General features: G+C 42.3%; 1 protein-coding gene across 2 annotated transcripts in view; it reads left to right on the plus strand.

The window, feature by feature from the left end:
• Tex2 (testis expressed 2) overlaps positions 1-16,512 on the plus strand; it is a 111,234-nt gene that overhangs the window by 36,884 nt on the left and 57,838 nt on the right. For both annotated transcript variants that reach the window (XM_078041878.1, XM_078041879.1), the window contains exon 2: positions 7,821-9,489. In XM_078041878.1, the coding sequence (XP_077898004.1) occupies positions 7,846-9,489 (1,644 nt within the window). In that variant the 5' untranslated portion in view covers positions 7,821-7,845. The remainder of the gene's footprint in view (positions 1-7,820; positions 9,490-16,512) is intronic.

Here is a 16,512-nt window from a genome sequence, read left to right on the forward strand (position 1 = left end):
GTTCTATTTTAACTTTTTGAATAACTTCATACCAGGTTTTCCATAGTAGTTACACCATTTTGTGGTCTCACCAACAGTGCACAAGTTCTAATTTTTTTTACATCCTTGCCAGCACTACTATTCTTTTTAAATTACAGTCATCCTCATGGGTGTGAGGTGGTAATTTCATTGTGGTTTTAATTTGCATTTCCCTAATTAGTGATGCTGAGCACCTTTCCATGTATTCATTGGCTATTTGCATATCTTCCTCAGAGAAATGTCTATTAAAATCCTTTGCCCATTTAAAAAATCAGGTTATTTGTTGCTGTTGTTGAGTTGGAAGAGCTCTTTATGTATTCTGGATATCAATCCCTTATTAGATATGTAATTTTTGAGTGTTCTCTTCCATCTTGTAGGATGCCTTTTTACACTGTTGTGTCCTTTGATGCAAATGCTTTAAATTTTGATGTAGACCATTTTATAAAAATCTCTTTTTACTTTTGCTTTCTGTTTGGTGGTATAGCCAAACAATCATTGCCAAAACCAATATCATGAAGCTTTTTTTTAAAAAAAAAAATCTTTATTTTTTTGTAGTTGTAGTTGGACACATAACTTTATTTTATTTATTTATTTTTATGTGGTGCTGAGGATCGAACCCAGTGTCTTGCACATGTGAGGTGAGCGCTCACTGAGCCACAACCTCAGCCCCTTATGAAACTTAAAAAAGTTTTGTAGTCTCAAGTCTTATGTTCAGGTCTTTGATCCGTTTTGAGTTATTTCTCTTACATAATCCAACTTCGTTCTTTTACTTGAGGAGTGAACTTTGATCCTGGAAAAATGTTTTCTCTGCTTATTTTCTGTCTCCTTTGGACCTTTTCCTTTAACCTCTAACTTACCCATATTTCCTTTAGAGTAGTGCAAAGCTTTCCTTCCTATTACAAAGGGAATGAGACCAAGATCCTTATTAAAGGAGAAAGCCAACAGTATTTTCAAATAGTTGGGACAGTGGCTGTTAAAGTCCACAACACTAAATCTCTTCTTTAATAATGTATTGGGACCTGGGGTTGTGACTCAGTGGTGGAACACTTGCCTGCATATGTGAGGCACTAGATTCAATCCTCAGCACCACATATAAATAGATAAAATAAAGGTAAAGAATAATGTATTCTGATTACCTAATGGAGAAAGATCAACACCTAATTGAGACTACCTTGCATACCTCCCTGTTTACTGTTCCTATTGTGCCTGGAACAAATTACCACCAATTTAGTGGCTTAAAAACAGCACAGATCCATTATCTTACAACCCTAACCCTGGCAATTAGAAGTCCTGAAATGAAGATGTTGGCAGGCCTCCATTTATTCCACTGGGGTGGGGGATCTGCCTGTTTCTTGCCTTGTTCAACTTCTAGAGGCCACCTACATTTCTTGACTCCTTCCCCTTCCTTAAATGACTCCAACCCCTGCTTCTGTTTCACATCTTCTTCTCTGAGTCTTCTGTCTCCCCTTCTCATTATTATTATTATTATTATTATTATTATTATTATTATTATTTGTGTGTGTGTGGTGCTGGGGATTGAACCCAGGGCCTTGTGCATGTGAGGCAAGCACTTTATTAATTGAACTATGACCCCAGCCTCCCCTTCCCTTCCCTTTTTAAAGGAACCTTGTGATTATATTGGATTCACCCTTTTGCCATGGAAAGTAATATATTCACAGGTTTGAGGGATTAAGATGCAAATGTCTTTACGTCCTTTAGGTATAGACCAAGGAGTGGGATAGTTGGGTCAAATGGTGGTTCCATCCAAGTTTTCTAAGGAATCTCCGTACTGCTTTCCAGATTGGCTGCACCAATTCGCAGTCCCAGAGGTAATGTATGAGTGAGCCTTTTCCCCCACATCCTCACCAACAGTTATTGTTGCTTATATTCTTGTTAACTGCCATTTTGACTGGAGTGAGATATAATCTTAGAGTAGTTTGATTTGTATTTCTCTAATTACTAGAGATATTGTGTTAAGCTTTATAAGTTCTTTGTATATCCTGAAGACTAGTGCTCTATCTGATGTGAGCGTGGTAAAAATTTGCTCCCAATATGTAGGCTCTCTTTATTACTTATGCTTTAGTAGTCTTGTTAAGAAAGTCGGGGCCTAATTCAACATGATGAAGATTTGGGCCTACTTTTTCTTCTATTAGGCATAATGTATCTGGTCTAATTCCTAGATCCTTGATCCACTTTGAGTTGAGTTTTGTGCATGGTGAGAGATAGGGGTTTAGTTTCATTTTGGTGCAAATGGCACCGTTTGACTCAGCTATCCCACTCCTTGGTCTACATCCAAAGGACTTAAAAACAGCATACTACAGGGACACAGCCACAACAATGTTTATAGCAGCACAATTCACATTAGCCAAACTGTAGAATCAGCCTAGATGCCCTTCAGTAGATGAATGGATAAATAAACTATGGTATATATACACAATAGAATATTACTCAGCAATAAAAGAAAATAAAATTTTGGCATTTGCAGGTAAATGGATGGAGTTGGAGAATATCATGCTAAGCGAAGTAAGCCAATCCCAAAATACCAGGGGCAGAATGTTTTTTCTGATAAGTGGATGCTAACCCACAATGAGGGTAGGGGCCATGGAATGAGTGGAGGAACTTTGGATGGGGCAAAGGGGAGGAGGGGAAGGGGCATGGGGACAAGAAAGATGGTAGAATGAGATGGACATCATTACCCTGGGTACATGTATGACTGCACAAATTGTGTGACTTTACTTCATGTACAACCACAGAAGTGAAAAATTGTGCCCCATTTGTGTACACTGAATCAAAGAGCTTTCTGCTGATATGAATAACTGATTAGAACTAATAACATTAAAATTTTTTAAAAAGTTGCAGATGTCATTGAGAGGCATGGGGGGGCGGGCAGGGATACTTATGTAAATAAGTGTCTACCTGCCTGTCTTGCAGAAGATACATATACCTCATTGCTTAGAGACTCAGTCTAGATTCTTCTTCATGTTCTTCCCTCCCCTCCAGTTTTCATCTGGACTATTGTTCCTCTTTTTGTCTTCCTTCTCATCTGTCCCTTTTTTTTTTAAGTATTTATTTTTTTAGGTGGACACAATATCTTTATTTCATTTTTATGTGGTGCTTAGAATCAAACCCAGTGCCTCACGCATGCTAGGCGAGCGCGCTACCACTTGAGCCACATCCCCAGCCCTGTCCTTTTCTTTCTAATCCTATGTCCAGCCCTCTAGTTTAGGCATTTCTCACCTCATTCTGGTCTGCCAAAATAGCCTTAAAGTGGGTCTGCTTACCTGTAATTTTCCCAGTAGATATTTTGAGCTTACCTTGAAGCATACTTAATATTTGGTCTCTGTCAATAATTCTGTTATCTGAAGTCTTCCCCCCACCACCACCATCTTTATTTCTGCTGGTCCTCAGGTACCTTGTTTCCTTGTCATCCTGTTACATTCCTTGCATTTGAGCCAGTATTTGTAGGAATAACCTGAGGGCTTAGGCATGACTATGTTTCTGGGGAAATGACTTCTATTCCCTTCTGCCAGGCCCTGGGGATAGTCCTGGTCCAAGACCATCTCAAAGGAGGTTCATTCCCAGGGATGAATGTGGGCAGGGGAGACCCAGTCTACATGAGGATTGGTTTGTGTGGGGTTCACCAATTATCAAGTGGATGTAGCCCTTTGGGGTCTCTGCTCTGTTCAGGAGTCTCCAATTAGTGCTCCACCTTATCCAGCCCTGGACTTCCATCTCTGCTCAGGTGGCCTTTAAAGTAAAAGTGCCGTTTTGCCAGCATTGACCCGCTAATGCTTTGAAGGCAAAATATTACTATTTTCCTTAGTTTCTACCTGGTCATTCCTTGCTCAGTTGCCAAAGCTTCAGAACTTTTTAGAGGATTTAAAAAACATGTGTTGTATTCAGGACAGTGATGGGCCTGATAATGGAGCCTGTCTCTCAGCCATCAAATGCCTGGCCTGGTTTTCTATGTTGCCTCTGCCACCCCCATCCCTTCTGCGCCTACACATGATTAATCTTTAGCAACCACTGTGATCACATCAGACTTATGCTTACACACATTTCTGGCAGGAAATCGTCTCTAGGGAAGCATAGTGACTACATGTGATATGGATTGTTCCCTCCCCAGATGCAGAGGTCAGAAGACCAAGGAGTCTTCTGGTAACTTTGGAAAAAGACATGTTGGGAAGGAAATTGCCTCCAGTTCCTGAGGGGTTGAAAAGGTTATCTTTTTTTTTTTTCTTTCTGGTTTTTTTTTTTTTTTTTTTTTTTTTTTTGAGTCTGGACATAATTGAGTTTGGTAGCAAAGGACAAAAGGCTCATCACTTTTTATGGTGCTAGATTGTCAGATGGATAATGAGGCCCTTCATTTCTCTGCAGCTGGTCACATGCTGCTGGTTGAAAACCGAGCCCTTAGCTCATGGGGGAGCCATCCATGACTGCTCTCAGAGGGCCCGTACCACGACCAGGAAGAGCAGGAATAAGGAGCATGCACAACATGCTTGATGAAGCAGCTTGCTGTGTGGACAGGGCATCCAGGAACCCATGTGCAGTTGTCCTCCCACTGTGGTCAGTGCTATGCCCTTGAATAAACCACATTATCTTCCAGGGCATTGGTCATAGGCTCTTTCCACTTGGTCTTGTTGTCCTGTGGGACTGACTGTCGGGAGGGCTGGGAACCAGCTATTGGGAGGATCTAGAGGAGGAGACCATCTGAGGGTTGTCTGGAGACCATGCCATGGACTCAAGTTCCAGTACCCTCAGTGATCCAGCAATTTTGATCCTAGAAGCAGCCTCATTTTGCAGATAAGTAAACAGAGGCTCGGAGGTTTTCATGTATTTGAAGAGTGATACTCTGGCCTCATGTGGCTGGTTTTAGTAAAAAAGAAGGAAGTGTAGTCAGCTTTGGTCAGTGTGAACCTCTGAAGCTGCTGCTTAAGGCCTGGAGAAAGATAGTAGGAACCATGGTGAACCAGACTGCCTGTCCCTATCAGGCCCTGTTGGTGGACACAGACCTTGAGACTGGTTAGAGATCTGGCAGGCCAGGGCATCCCTGATTATGTGGGACGGTTTTAGGCAAATAGGCCCCTGGTGGCCTTTGCACACAAAATAACAGCCTTTGTACCGCCTTTCCCCTGGGGCCTCGCCTGCCTGCTGAGACCACAGCCTCCTAGACACACCAGCTGTTTTCATCCTGTAACCTTGGGCTGGGCCTGACTTGGGCCTTGATTCCCAGGTCACCCACCCTCAAATTGCAAATGGGCCTCTTCTTGCGTGCTTCCCAGTGGACCAGCTCACACCCTTCAGCCTCACAGTGCTTTGCGCTTGGCAGCCATTGCCCACACTGAAGCAGCCTCTGAACAACAGAGCCTTCCACATTGTCCTTTATGTTATTAAAGCAATTTACTGGGAATTATCAAGTGCCAAACTTTCTTTTTGAATTACCTCCATAATTTTCTTTTAAAATTACCCTTATAAAACTAGGTGACAGTTAAAAGAAACTATGTTGCTTTTGGTATTGTTCTTCTTTGCAAGCCTTCAAACCTGTTGTACAGATAACGGAAGGATGGTCCTGGACCTGAGGCTGTTTTCCTAGCTGCTGCCAGTTCCCTCATTTAAATTGCTTCATCTTGTTGTTGGTGATTGTTCTGTTTTCCTGAGTTCAACAAGCAGAGGGTAGCCAGAGGGTCTGGAGTGAACATGTGCAAAACTTGGCTGGAAAGTTTTTAGAAAAAAGATTTCAAGTATTTGATACTAAAAGTGTATAATTTCAGACGTGTTCACATTGTGACTGTGCCCTGGCACTGTGTTCTTGTCCTTGCCAGAGAATTTCCACACTCTAATGATCCAGGGTCATTGTTTCCGCTTCTATACCCACCAAGGCTTCTGTTTTCTCTTGATAATGGTATTAGGTGCCAGAACTTTGAACAGGAATATGTGGCAGAAGACTTAGATGTGGAAGCTCTTCAAATTAAAGGAACAAACAAGCAATAAAATGTTGATAGTCTGTGGCAGATAACTTATCCGTGTATTGTGCTGGGTTTTATACAGTGAGATCTTGGTTTGTTCAAGCCCCCATAGATTCAGCTGGGAAAGGTATAAGTACCAGAAGCCTTGTTGCCTGGTCCCAAGACAGATGCTCTTTCTGCTCACCCATGATGCCTCTCTCATACCCATGATCTCCTCCTGACCCCCAACATCCACTCCCTGTCCTGGAGACAGACAACACATGCTGGTGGCTGACCACACGGTACCTATGTTCATCTTCATGCCCTTGTCCCTTCTTTTCTCCTAATTCTGCCACCACCCATCTATCAGTTTAGAAGACTGAGGGAGTTTCTTACCTCCCCTGCACACTGCCTTGCTTTCCTCAGAACTCCTGAAGTCTGCCTTAGTTTATAACTCTTTTGATGGTGTCTCTGTCCATAATGTGGTATTAATTTCCATCTTGAGAGGCCTGATAAAATGTGTAGTGCTTAGTAAATGGGCCATGTGTTAAGTTAGCTTTCTGTTGCTATGACAAAATAGTGGAGAAAATCAAATTAGAGGAGAAAAGATTTATTTTGGCCCCTGGTTTCAGAGGCTTCAGTCCGTGGCCCCTAGGCTCTTCTGTCTCTGAGCCTGTGGCGAGGCAGAACATTATGGTGGGGAGCACGTGGTAGAGTAAAGCTGTCACCTCATGGCAGCCAAGAAATTGCTTTTATAGCAAAGCCCCTCCCACCAAATCCATTAAGCTATGAATCCATAAGTGGATTAATTTATTTATGAAGTCAGATCCCTCGTGATCCAGTCATTTCCTCAAAGCCCCACAACTGAATACTGTTGTGCTGGGGACTAAGCCTTCAACACAGGAACCTTTGTGAGATATTTAAGATCCAAACTGTAGCAGGTTGAAAGTGATTAAGGAGAGGTAAATGTACCAGATGTCGGGAGGTGGTTTAGTGTCTTGTATTTTGATGCCCAGCTCTCCAGGTGTCTGTTTCTTTCCAGTTAACTGCTTAGCACCAAAAGGGCAGAGAGCCTGGTGAAGGTATGTCTCACTGTACTCCTTGGTAAAGTTCTTGTTTGGTGATAGGCTATAGAATCAATACTTAATTTTTCTGCCATTTGAATAATAGATTCAGTTTAAAATAGATGTTTGCTTTATTCTGAAGCCTCATGTCTTCATGGCCTCCTAAATACCTTGGTCTTATGGTACCTATCATTTGGAAGATAAAGAAGCCAATCATGGTGATTAGTTTACAAATTTCCACACTTGGAAACTTTGCCACTTACTTGTAATGGCAAGATGGCACAGTGTTGGCAGCCATAAACCAAATAATTGTTAGAATTGCAGTGAAAATTGAAGGGGAAGCAATACCTACCCTGGGCTAGCTCTTTACAGCCAGACGACCACTGGTGAAATTTTTGTTCCAAGGTCATTAAAATCCCCAGGATGCTACATTTGCTTCTGGATACTGGTAACATCTATTGTTCCAGTATCTTAAGCCTTGCAGTAGAGAATTGCTGATAGAAAGGAGCCAGTAAAAAGGAGGAAGCAGTTATTCAGATGTTGTGAAGTAAGACAGATTGTGTGGCATTTATAATACTAGCGTGGTTTGCTTATAAAAGAGAATGCCTAACTAAAATTAATCTAGTGAAAATTAAGCCATTAACCTGCTGAAATGAAAAGCAGTGGATGTCTGCCAAATAAAAGAATGATCACCATTTAAACTGAGTTTCATCTGGGCTCGCCATTCCACAAATGGCAGTGTCTCCTTGGAGAGAACACTCTCTGATTTCTGTTTTTCTCACTGTTTTCACAGAGCCTGAGCCCTAGTGAAGCCGGCAATGACAAGTCTGAATGGTCGCCATGCCGAGAAAACCATTGACATGCCAAAACCATCAGCCCCCAAAGTGCACGTGCAGAGGTCCGTGTCCCGAGACACCATCGCCATTCACTTCTCGGCATCCGGGGAGGAGGAGGAGGAAGAGGAGGAGGAGTTCCGGGAGTACCTCGAAGAGGGACTGGATGACCAAAGCATTGTAACGGGGCTTGAAGCCAAGGAGGACCTCTACCTTGAACCCCAAGGTGGTCATGACCCCGTGGGCCCTGCCACCTCACCTATCCTGGCAGATGGACTGTCTGGGTCCCAGGCCCCTGCCATTTTGCCCATCTCTGAGAACACTGTAAAGCTGTTGGAGTGCCCTGCTCCGGCAGTGCAAGTATTAAGTACAGTGCCATTGGCTCTGTCCCCAGGGTCATCTTCGTCAGGGCCCTTAGCTAGCTCTCCCAGTGTGTCATCCCTTTCTGAGCAGAAAACCAGTTCTTCCTCCCCATTGTCCTCTCCTTCCAAGTCTCCTGTCCTCTCATCCAGTGCCTCATCCTCCACCCTTTCCAGCGCAAAACCCTTCATGAGCCTAGTAAAGTCCCTGTCGACCGAGGTGGAGCCAAAAGAATCCTCACACCCCCCAAGGCACAGGCACTTGATGAAGACATTAGTCAAGTCTCTGTCCACGGACACTTCCAGGCAGGAGTCGGAATCTGTGTCCTATAAGCCCCCTGACTCCAAATTGAACTTACACCTGTTCAAGCAGTTCACACAGCCGCGAAACACGGGTGGAGACTCCAAAACTGCACCTTCTTCCCCGCTGACTTCTCCTTCTGATACTCGCTCCTTTTTTAAAGTGCCCGAAATGGAGGCGAAAATCGAAGACACTAAACGACGCCTTTCAGAAGTCATATATGAGCCTTTTCAGCTCCTTAGTAAAATTATAGGGGAAGAAAGTGGCAGCCATAGGCCCAAAGCCTTATCTTCAAGTGCTTCAGAACTCTCCAATCTGTCCAGCTTGAATGGGCACTTGGAAAGCAATAACAACTACAGCATCAAGGAGGAGGAATGTGACTCTGAGGGGGACGGTTACAGCAGTGATTCCAATGTCCCCAGGAGCGACCTTCCAAAGACCACTGAAGAGCCTGCAAAAGAGGCAGAACTGCGAGTTTCCCAGACGAGCAGTCTGAAGGATTTGGGCCTGAAGACCAGCTCACTGGTTCTTGAGAAGTGTTCTTTGTCTGCCTTAGTGAGCAAAGAAGACGAGGAGTTCTGTGAACTGTACACCGAGGACTTTGACCTGGAAACAGAGGGGGAGGGGAGAGCCGATAAGCCCCCAGATGTCGCTCTCCAGCCAGTGGTGCTTGCAGACGGTAGAGTGGCTCCAGACAGTGAGGACGAGGTGGACTTGGCCACACAGCACCCAGAATTGCCCATGAAGACGCTGGGCTTCTTTATAATGTGTGTCTATGCGTACCTCATCCTCCCCCTCCCCTACTACATGAGCGGCCTCTTTCTGGGAATTGGCCTTGGATTCATGACTGCAATTTGCATGATCTGGTTTTTTACACCACCAAGTGCTCATAAATGTCACAAGTCACATAAACATCTGCAACACTGGCACACAAGATCACTGGACATCAAAGAACCTGAAATACTGAAGGTAAGCCTCTCCCGGGCCGCCAGCAGGTACACAGGTGTTTTCATAGTCTTACGCTATAGCCAACTGAGATGTTTTGGCTAATTGTTAAAAGATTTTCACCCAAACAGTGTTTCCAGGACACTCTTCAGTCAGCCAAGACACTCATCTGGTAAATCTCACTCTGGCTCACTTTTGCTGGTGTACTAGGTAGTTTTTCAAAAATCTCCATGGCTCTAGAAAGTAGTCTCTAAACTTGCCAGGGATTTGCTGCTTGTGGAGGATTTGGGTCTTTTAGGGTTAAATATTCTTGAGACTCTGGACTCCTAGAACTGCAAGAAAAGGCAGAGAGGGAGAAAAGACAAGTTAATATCCACAGGTGGTCTTTGCTGGCTGTCTTCTCTCCCGTACACAGCAGGGCATGGGCTAGAGAAAGAGATGTCACTTCTCCCCATGCATGTTGGGTGTCAGGCTCTGGGCCTTCTGTAGGTGCCTGAGAGGATCCATCAGGGTACAAGATGAGTCTATCAGAACTTATATTTATATTTATATATTTGATTATTGAATTTTTTTGCTTATTTTATGTGTTTCATTAACATACACAGTACAAAAGCAGTTGTAGCTTATATAGTTTATAAGACATGTGATGATGGACTGGGGTTGAGGCTCAGTGGTAGAGTGCTTGTCTAGCACATGTGAGGCACTGGATTTGATCCTCAGCACTACATAAACAAATAAATTAATTAAATAAAGGTATTATGTCTATCTGCAACTGAAAAAAATATTAAAAAAGACATACATGTCTCTCCATATATACATTTATATGTATGTTTTTACAAATAGGATATAGAATAAAAAATGTTTAGAGTCCACTGATTTATAAAAGTTGTCTAATTGGTTTGTTTGCAGTTTTACACATGAGGAGACAGTCTCTGAGAGATGGTTATTTGTCCAAGGTTTCTTGCTATTTAATTAAATAACAGGGGTAGGATTTGGAGCCTGATGTGCCCTCTTGCTTTCCCCATGACACCTCTGCAGAAAGTTCGTGCCTGGACCTGCCCCAAGAAGCCCTGGCATTATAGAAGAACAAAAAGAACTCAGTTTTGGACCTTATTGATTATAGCCTTTAGTTTTTCAAGTTCCAAGCTTGTTTGATTTCCCTATTAAACTAATAGGATTTTTCCTCCACTGTATATAAATAAGAATGCTCTAAAAGTGGCAGCACAATCTCTCTCCATTGCAAAAAAACAAAACAAAACAAAAACAAAAACCCACAAGGGAAAGAACTCTTTCAGGTCCAAAATGCTATTATTTTATTTTTAAACTTCATAATCTTTTTTCCTTGCTCAAAGGAAATACATGGACATTGTTTAAAAATACACAGAGAATTTCTTTAAAAAACATTTTTTTATCACACCCGTGAGAAGGAATTATTGTTAATTATTTGATATGTAGTCTTAGTCGCCATCTTTTTCCTCATGTGTGCGGGTCTTTGATTTAATGGGATGATGTATTAGGCAACTGACCTTTTTTCTTTCTTCCTCATGGCAATATGTTTTTTTAGTTTTTGGTGGACACAACATCTTTATTTTATTTTTATGTGGTGCTAAGGATCGAACCCAGCGCCCCATGCATGCTTGCGAGCACGCTACCGCTTGAGCCACATCCCCAGCCCCCCCTCATGGCAATATGTTATGAGACTGTTTCTTTTTTAAGAGAACTGGTATTGAGGCGAGGATGTGACACCCTTAAGCTTGGTATTAATATATGAAGTGAAAGCAGAGCAAAGTGACTCATTATGCACCATGGCTCAGCTTTTTGGATAGGGTGGTGCTGTGACTACCTGATTTACATGCCCACTAAGTAAGTTAGTGCCAACTTTTGCCAAGAAAAATGGTGCTTCTACTAATTCCACTGCCTAGACTGGCGTTTAGTTTAAACTGGGTTGAGCACTTACCTGTTTTGGGAAGATTTTAATCTTAATCCAGTCTTTAGATTTGATCCAAACACTGTTATATGTCAGGGGTTTACCAACAACCACAGGATGCCATTGGAGTGGGATTTTCATGCTGTAATAATAGTTCAGGTGCTTTAATCTGATCATTGGAACAGTAAAGGCAACACTATGAGCTGAACATCTTCAGTGGGCTAGGCTTAGGTCATTCATTACCTTACTCAGTCCTCATCACAATGCTATTCAGTTAGGGTATGTGCTCATGAAGAAATGGAGGCCCATTTAAGTTATTTATTCATGGTCACACAGTTAGTGGTTGGTGGAAACATGCAGGACTAACCTTTTCTTTTAAGGAAAGTATCTTAGTCCATATTCTGTTGTTAATCACATACTACCACAGACTGGGTAAGTTGAAAAGAGGTCTATTTTGGGTCACGGATCTGCCCTAGGGTTGAGGGGTCACATCTGATGATGATGTTCTTACTGGCAGAGTCCCAAGGCAGCACAGGGCATCACCTGGCAGGAAACAGGGAGAGAGAGAGAGAGAGAGTGTGTGTGTGTGTGTGTGTGTGTGTGTATTCTCTGGTCTCTCTCCCTTTTCTTTTAAAACCATGAGTATTCATTTGTAGGACCTCCACTACATAACCTTGTCTAATCCTAATTATCTCTTAAAGGCCCCATCTCAAAATACAATGATCAGATTAAGTTTCCACCCTCTTAATATCTAATATCTCACAATGAGGATTAAACTGCAACATGAGTTTTAGAAGGGTCAAACTATAGCAGAAGGTGTTTTGCTGTGTCCAGGATAAACCCATTTGAATCTTCCTTTTACAGAACTAGTACTTTAATGTTTTCATAGAATGACACCTGTAATCCAAGCAAATTGTCTTAGGCTGTCTTATGATTGATTTTGGATGGCTCTGATTGTTGGGAATTCTTTTTCATTCTTAGCCTTAACCTTTAGAATGGGTTCACTGCTAATGAGGCAAAGTACAGTTTATCCTGAATTTTTTTATTTGATGTGCAGGGCAGTTTTTAGAAACCTAGATAAACCCATTCTCTACTTAGAAGAGGGCACTACTTTAGGTTAGAAGGGCATGTTGTATGTTGCAAGCTGAGTATTTCAAATGCAGGTGATCTTTGGGCTAATTAATTTTATTGAGTGGAAGATCATACTCTTGGGAATCACTTTTAAAATATGTCACTTTAGCCAGGATTGGTGGTGCAGGCCTATAATCCCAGTAGCTTGGGAGTCTGAGGTAGAAGGATCACAAGTTCAAAGCTAGCCTCAGCAAAAGCAAAGCACTAAGCAACTCAGTGAGACCCTGACTCTAAATTAAAAAAAAAAAAAAAAAAAAAAAAGAGCTAGGGATGTGGCTGAATGGTAGAGTGCCCCTGAGTTCAATCCTCGGTGTCCAACACAACAACAAAAAAACCATTTAGTAGCGTTAATATTAAATTTAGGACCCAAATGTTCTGATTAGAAAAGGAAAGTATATTGGAATCTAACTTTAACCATCTATTTTCTTCTGTTGTATTTTCTCCCTGGGCCTGTATGAATTAGGATAATACTAGTTATTGTAAAACACTACAAGTTTATTTCATGCCTTCATTATAGATGTTCCAGGTGGGTTGGTAGCCTCCTGAGTGTGTTGAGTCAGGGGCCTAGGCCATGGCATCTGCTCATCACCAAGTCCTCAGCACCTGCTGTGTGTTGGGCATGTGATAAGTCATTGTTGGGTGAGTGGGTAGGTCCACAGATGATGAAAATCTAGTCGGTGACTTGGTATTGACCATATCATATCCTGATGAAATTGCTTTTTAAAAGGAATCCCTTATGTCTGCTAAAATAACAACAACATACTAGTTTTGGTTGATAGGAATGATTATTTTTTGCTGGGGGGGCATGGTTACTGGAGATTGAAACCAGGGGTTCTTTATCTCTGAGCTATGTTGTTGTTTAGAAACCATTAGCAATTAAATCAGCTGTCTCCTGCAGTCTGTGCTCTCTCCTACAATGCTGCCCGCCTGGATTTTGAGAGTTCTGGGAATTGAACCCAGGCTGCCACAAGCCAGGCAAGCAGTCCACCACTGAGCCCCACCCCCAGTCCTGCCCTCCTGCATTTTAAAGAGAGTAGAATGGTGGGTGCTGGGGGAGGATTAGAGAAATGGACATGGTGGTGAACTCTGGGTTTTCACTCTGCCCCTAAGTTTGTGGCTGTGAAGTGATGAGGAAATAGGCCTCAGTTTCTTTATAATACAGGTCTGTTGCTGTGATTGGTTGTGGTTTATCCCTGCCAAAACTCATGTTGACATTTAATTCCCTGTGTAATAGTGTTGAGAAGTGGTGGTCCTTTAAGAGAAGGTGCCACCCTTGTGGAAGGAGTAATATAGTTCTGTAAAAGATTAGTTATCCTGAGAGTGGAAAAGCCAGCTAGGTACCTGCCCTTTTTCTCTGTCTCACACATTTTGCTCTTCCTCATGCCCCTGCCTTCCCCTTTCCTTTCCCCCTACATGGAATAGCACGTGGCCCTACCAGAAGCTGAGCAGAGGCTGCAGCATGCTCTTGGACCTCCAGAGTGCTGATCTGTCGATTTCTTTCCTTTAAAAATTACCCAGACTTGAATATTTTGTTATAGCCACAGAAAGCAGACTGAAGACATCTTTGAACCTGTTTTTGGAATGAGTCAAAAGAGCTACTTTTTAAAAAAATTTTTTTTTTGTAATGCTGGGGACTGAACCCACGGCCTCATACACAGTAAGCAAGCATTGGTTTGAATTATTTTTGTGCACTGGATCCTATTGAGTTTTGTAGAGAAAATGATAATGCAGTTCTGGAGGGCAGAAATGAAAACCTTTAAATAAACAAAACAAACCCTCCCTGATACTAGAGGCTCTAAAACTTGCTGTTGGCTAAACTCCCTAATACAGAGGTGCAGACTCTCACAGTGATCCTGCATGCTTCATGCCCTCAGTAGACTCCATCTGTAAGCCATGAGCCTGTGGAGCAGGGACCAGGTTGCTCAAAGACTGTTTTGGGAGACCACATGTTTTTAAACCTCTGTTCTCATTGAGAGGTTCAGGAGGGGCTTGCAGCCTGAACAGGACTAAGAGCCCAGATCCTTTATTTGTCCCCAAAACAATGCAAGGAGCAGTTTTTCTTCTCTGTGACTTAACATGAGGACAAGGAGGGGAAAAGTAAAGTTTTTCTTTACCTTATCAGGACAGTTTTCATATCCGGTTTACACTGCTGATTTGTATTTAAACATGGTGCTATAGCAGTGATGGATATGTGTGACAACACACAAAAAAAAGATTAATTTTCAGCTAAGAAGTGGCTATTCTCAAAGCTGGTGACTTCTGAGCCCACACTGTACTCTACCATCTCCCAAGCCAAGCACAGCTGATCAGAATATACTACTCTGGAACATATGCAAGAAGGGCCTCCATGTGGCTAAAGAGCTGTCAGTATCCAAGAAGAACCTCAGGACCATCTCCAACGCCTAAGTGGCTGAGGCGCCTGGAATTTGCCATCCTTCTGCCTCAGCCTCCTGAGCTGTTGGTATTACAGGTGTGCCCACTGTGCCCAGTGCCCACTCGTTCTCCCCTTGCTCCTTCCACTGTTAGGATTTATTTATTTATTTACAATTTTTTATTTGTCCTTTTAGGTATGCATGACAGTAGAGAGTATATTTTGACATACATACATGGAGTATAACTTATTCTGATTAGGATTTTATTCTTGTGGTTATATATGATGTGGAGTTACACTGGTCATGTATTCATATATGAACATATGAAGGTTAAGTCTGATTCATTCTACTGTCTTTCCTATTCTCATATCCTTCCTGCCTTCCCTTCATTCCCCATGTCTAATCCTGAACTTTTTTCTTCCCTTACCCCCCTTATTGTTTGTTGATATTTGTATATCAGAACATTCAACCTTTGGTTTCTTGGGATTGGCTTATTTCACTTTGCATGATATTCTCCAGATCCATCTATTTACCAGCAGATGCCATAAAGTCATTCTTTTTTATGGTGGAGTAATATTCCATTGTGTATATATACCACATTTTCTTTATCATTCATCTGTTGAAGAGTACCTAGGTTGGTTCCATAGCATAGCCATTGTGAATTGAGCTGCTGTAAACATTGATGTGGTTGCATCACTGTTGTAGCCTCATTTTAAGTCCATTGGGTGTATGCCAAGAGTGGGATAACTGGGTCAAATGGTGGTTCCATTCCAGGTTTTCTGAGGAATCTCCACACTGCTTTCCAGAGTGGTTGCACCAATTTGCAGGCCCAACCAGCACCATATGAGTGAACCTTTTTTCCCACATCCTCATTAACATTTATCATTACTTGCTTCACAGTAAAGGAAACAATCAAAAGTGTGAAGAGAGAGCCTGTAGAATGGGAGAAAATCTTTGCCACCTGCACCTTAGATAGAGTATTAATCTCCAGAATATATAAAAAACTCACAAAACATAACACCAAAAAAAAAAAAACTCATTCAATAAATGGGCAGAGGAACTGAACAGCCAATTCACAGAAGAAATATAATCAGTCAACAGATATATGAAAAAGGTTCAATATCTCTATTATAGAAATGCACATTAAAACTGCACTGAGATTCCATCTTACTATAGTCAGAATGACAATTATCAAGAATACACATAATGATAAATGTTCTTAATGTGTGGGGAGGTCATGGTCAATGTGAAGAAGCACAGGAGAGCTGAGTGTGGTGGTACATACCTGGAATCCCAGCAGTTCTCGAGGCTGAGGCAGGAGGATCATAGGTTCTAGGCCAGCCTCACCAACTTAATGAGGCCCTAAGCAAGTTAGTGAGACCCTGTCTCAAAAAAAAAAAAAGGGTTGGGGATGTGACTCAGTATTAAGCAACCCCAGGTTCAATCCCCAGTCCCCCGCCTCCACTTAATGTATGGTTTTTATAAATATAGCTATTTCCCCCTCTCCTCCCCCCCCAAAAAAAACAGCCTTGGAAAAGGGTTGCCTTGGGCATCCAGCTCAAGTGAGGAGTGATTGCCTGGAAGCAAGGCAGCCACTGGAGCCTTAGGAGAAGCTAA

The sequence above is a fragment of the Ictidomys tridecemlineatus genome, chromosome 3, assembly GCF_052094955.1.
Source record: "Ictidomys tridecemlineatus isolate mIctTri1 chromosome 3, mIctTri1.hap1, whole genome shotgun sequence".
Taxonomy (NCBI): Eukaryota; Metazoa; Chordata; class Mammalia; order Rodentia; family Sciuridae; genus Ictidomys; species Ictidomys tridecemlineatus.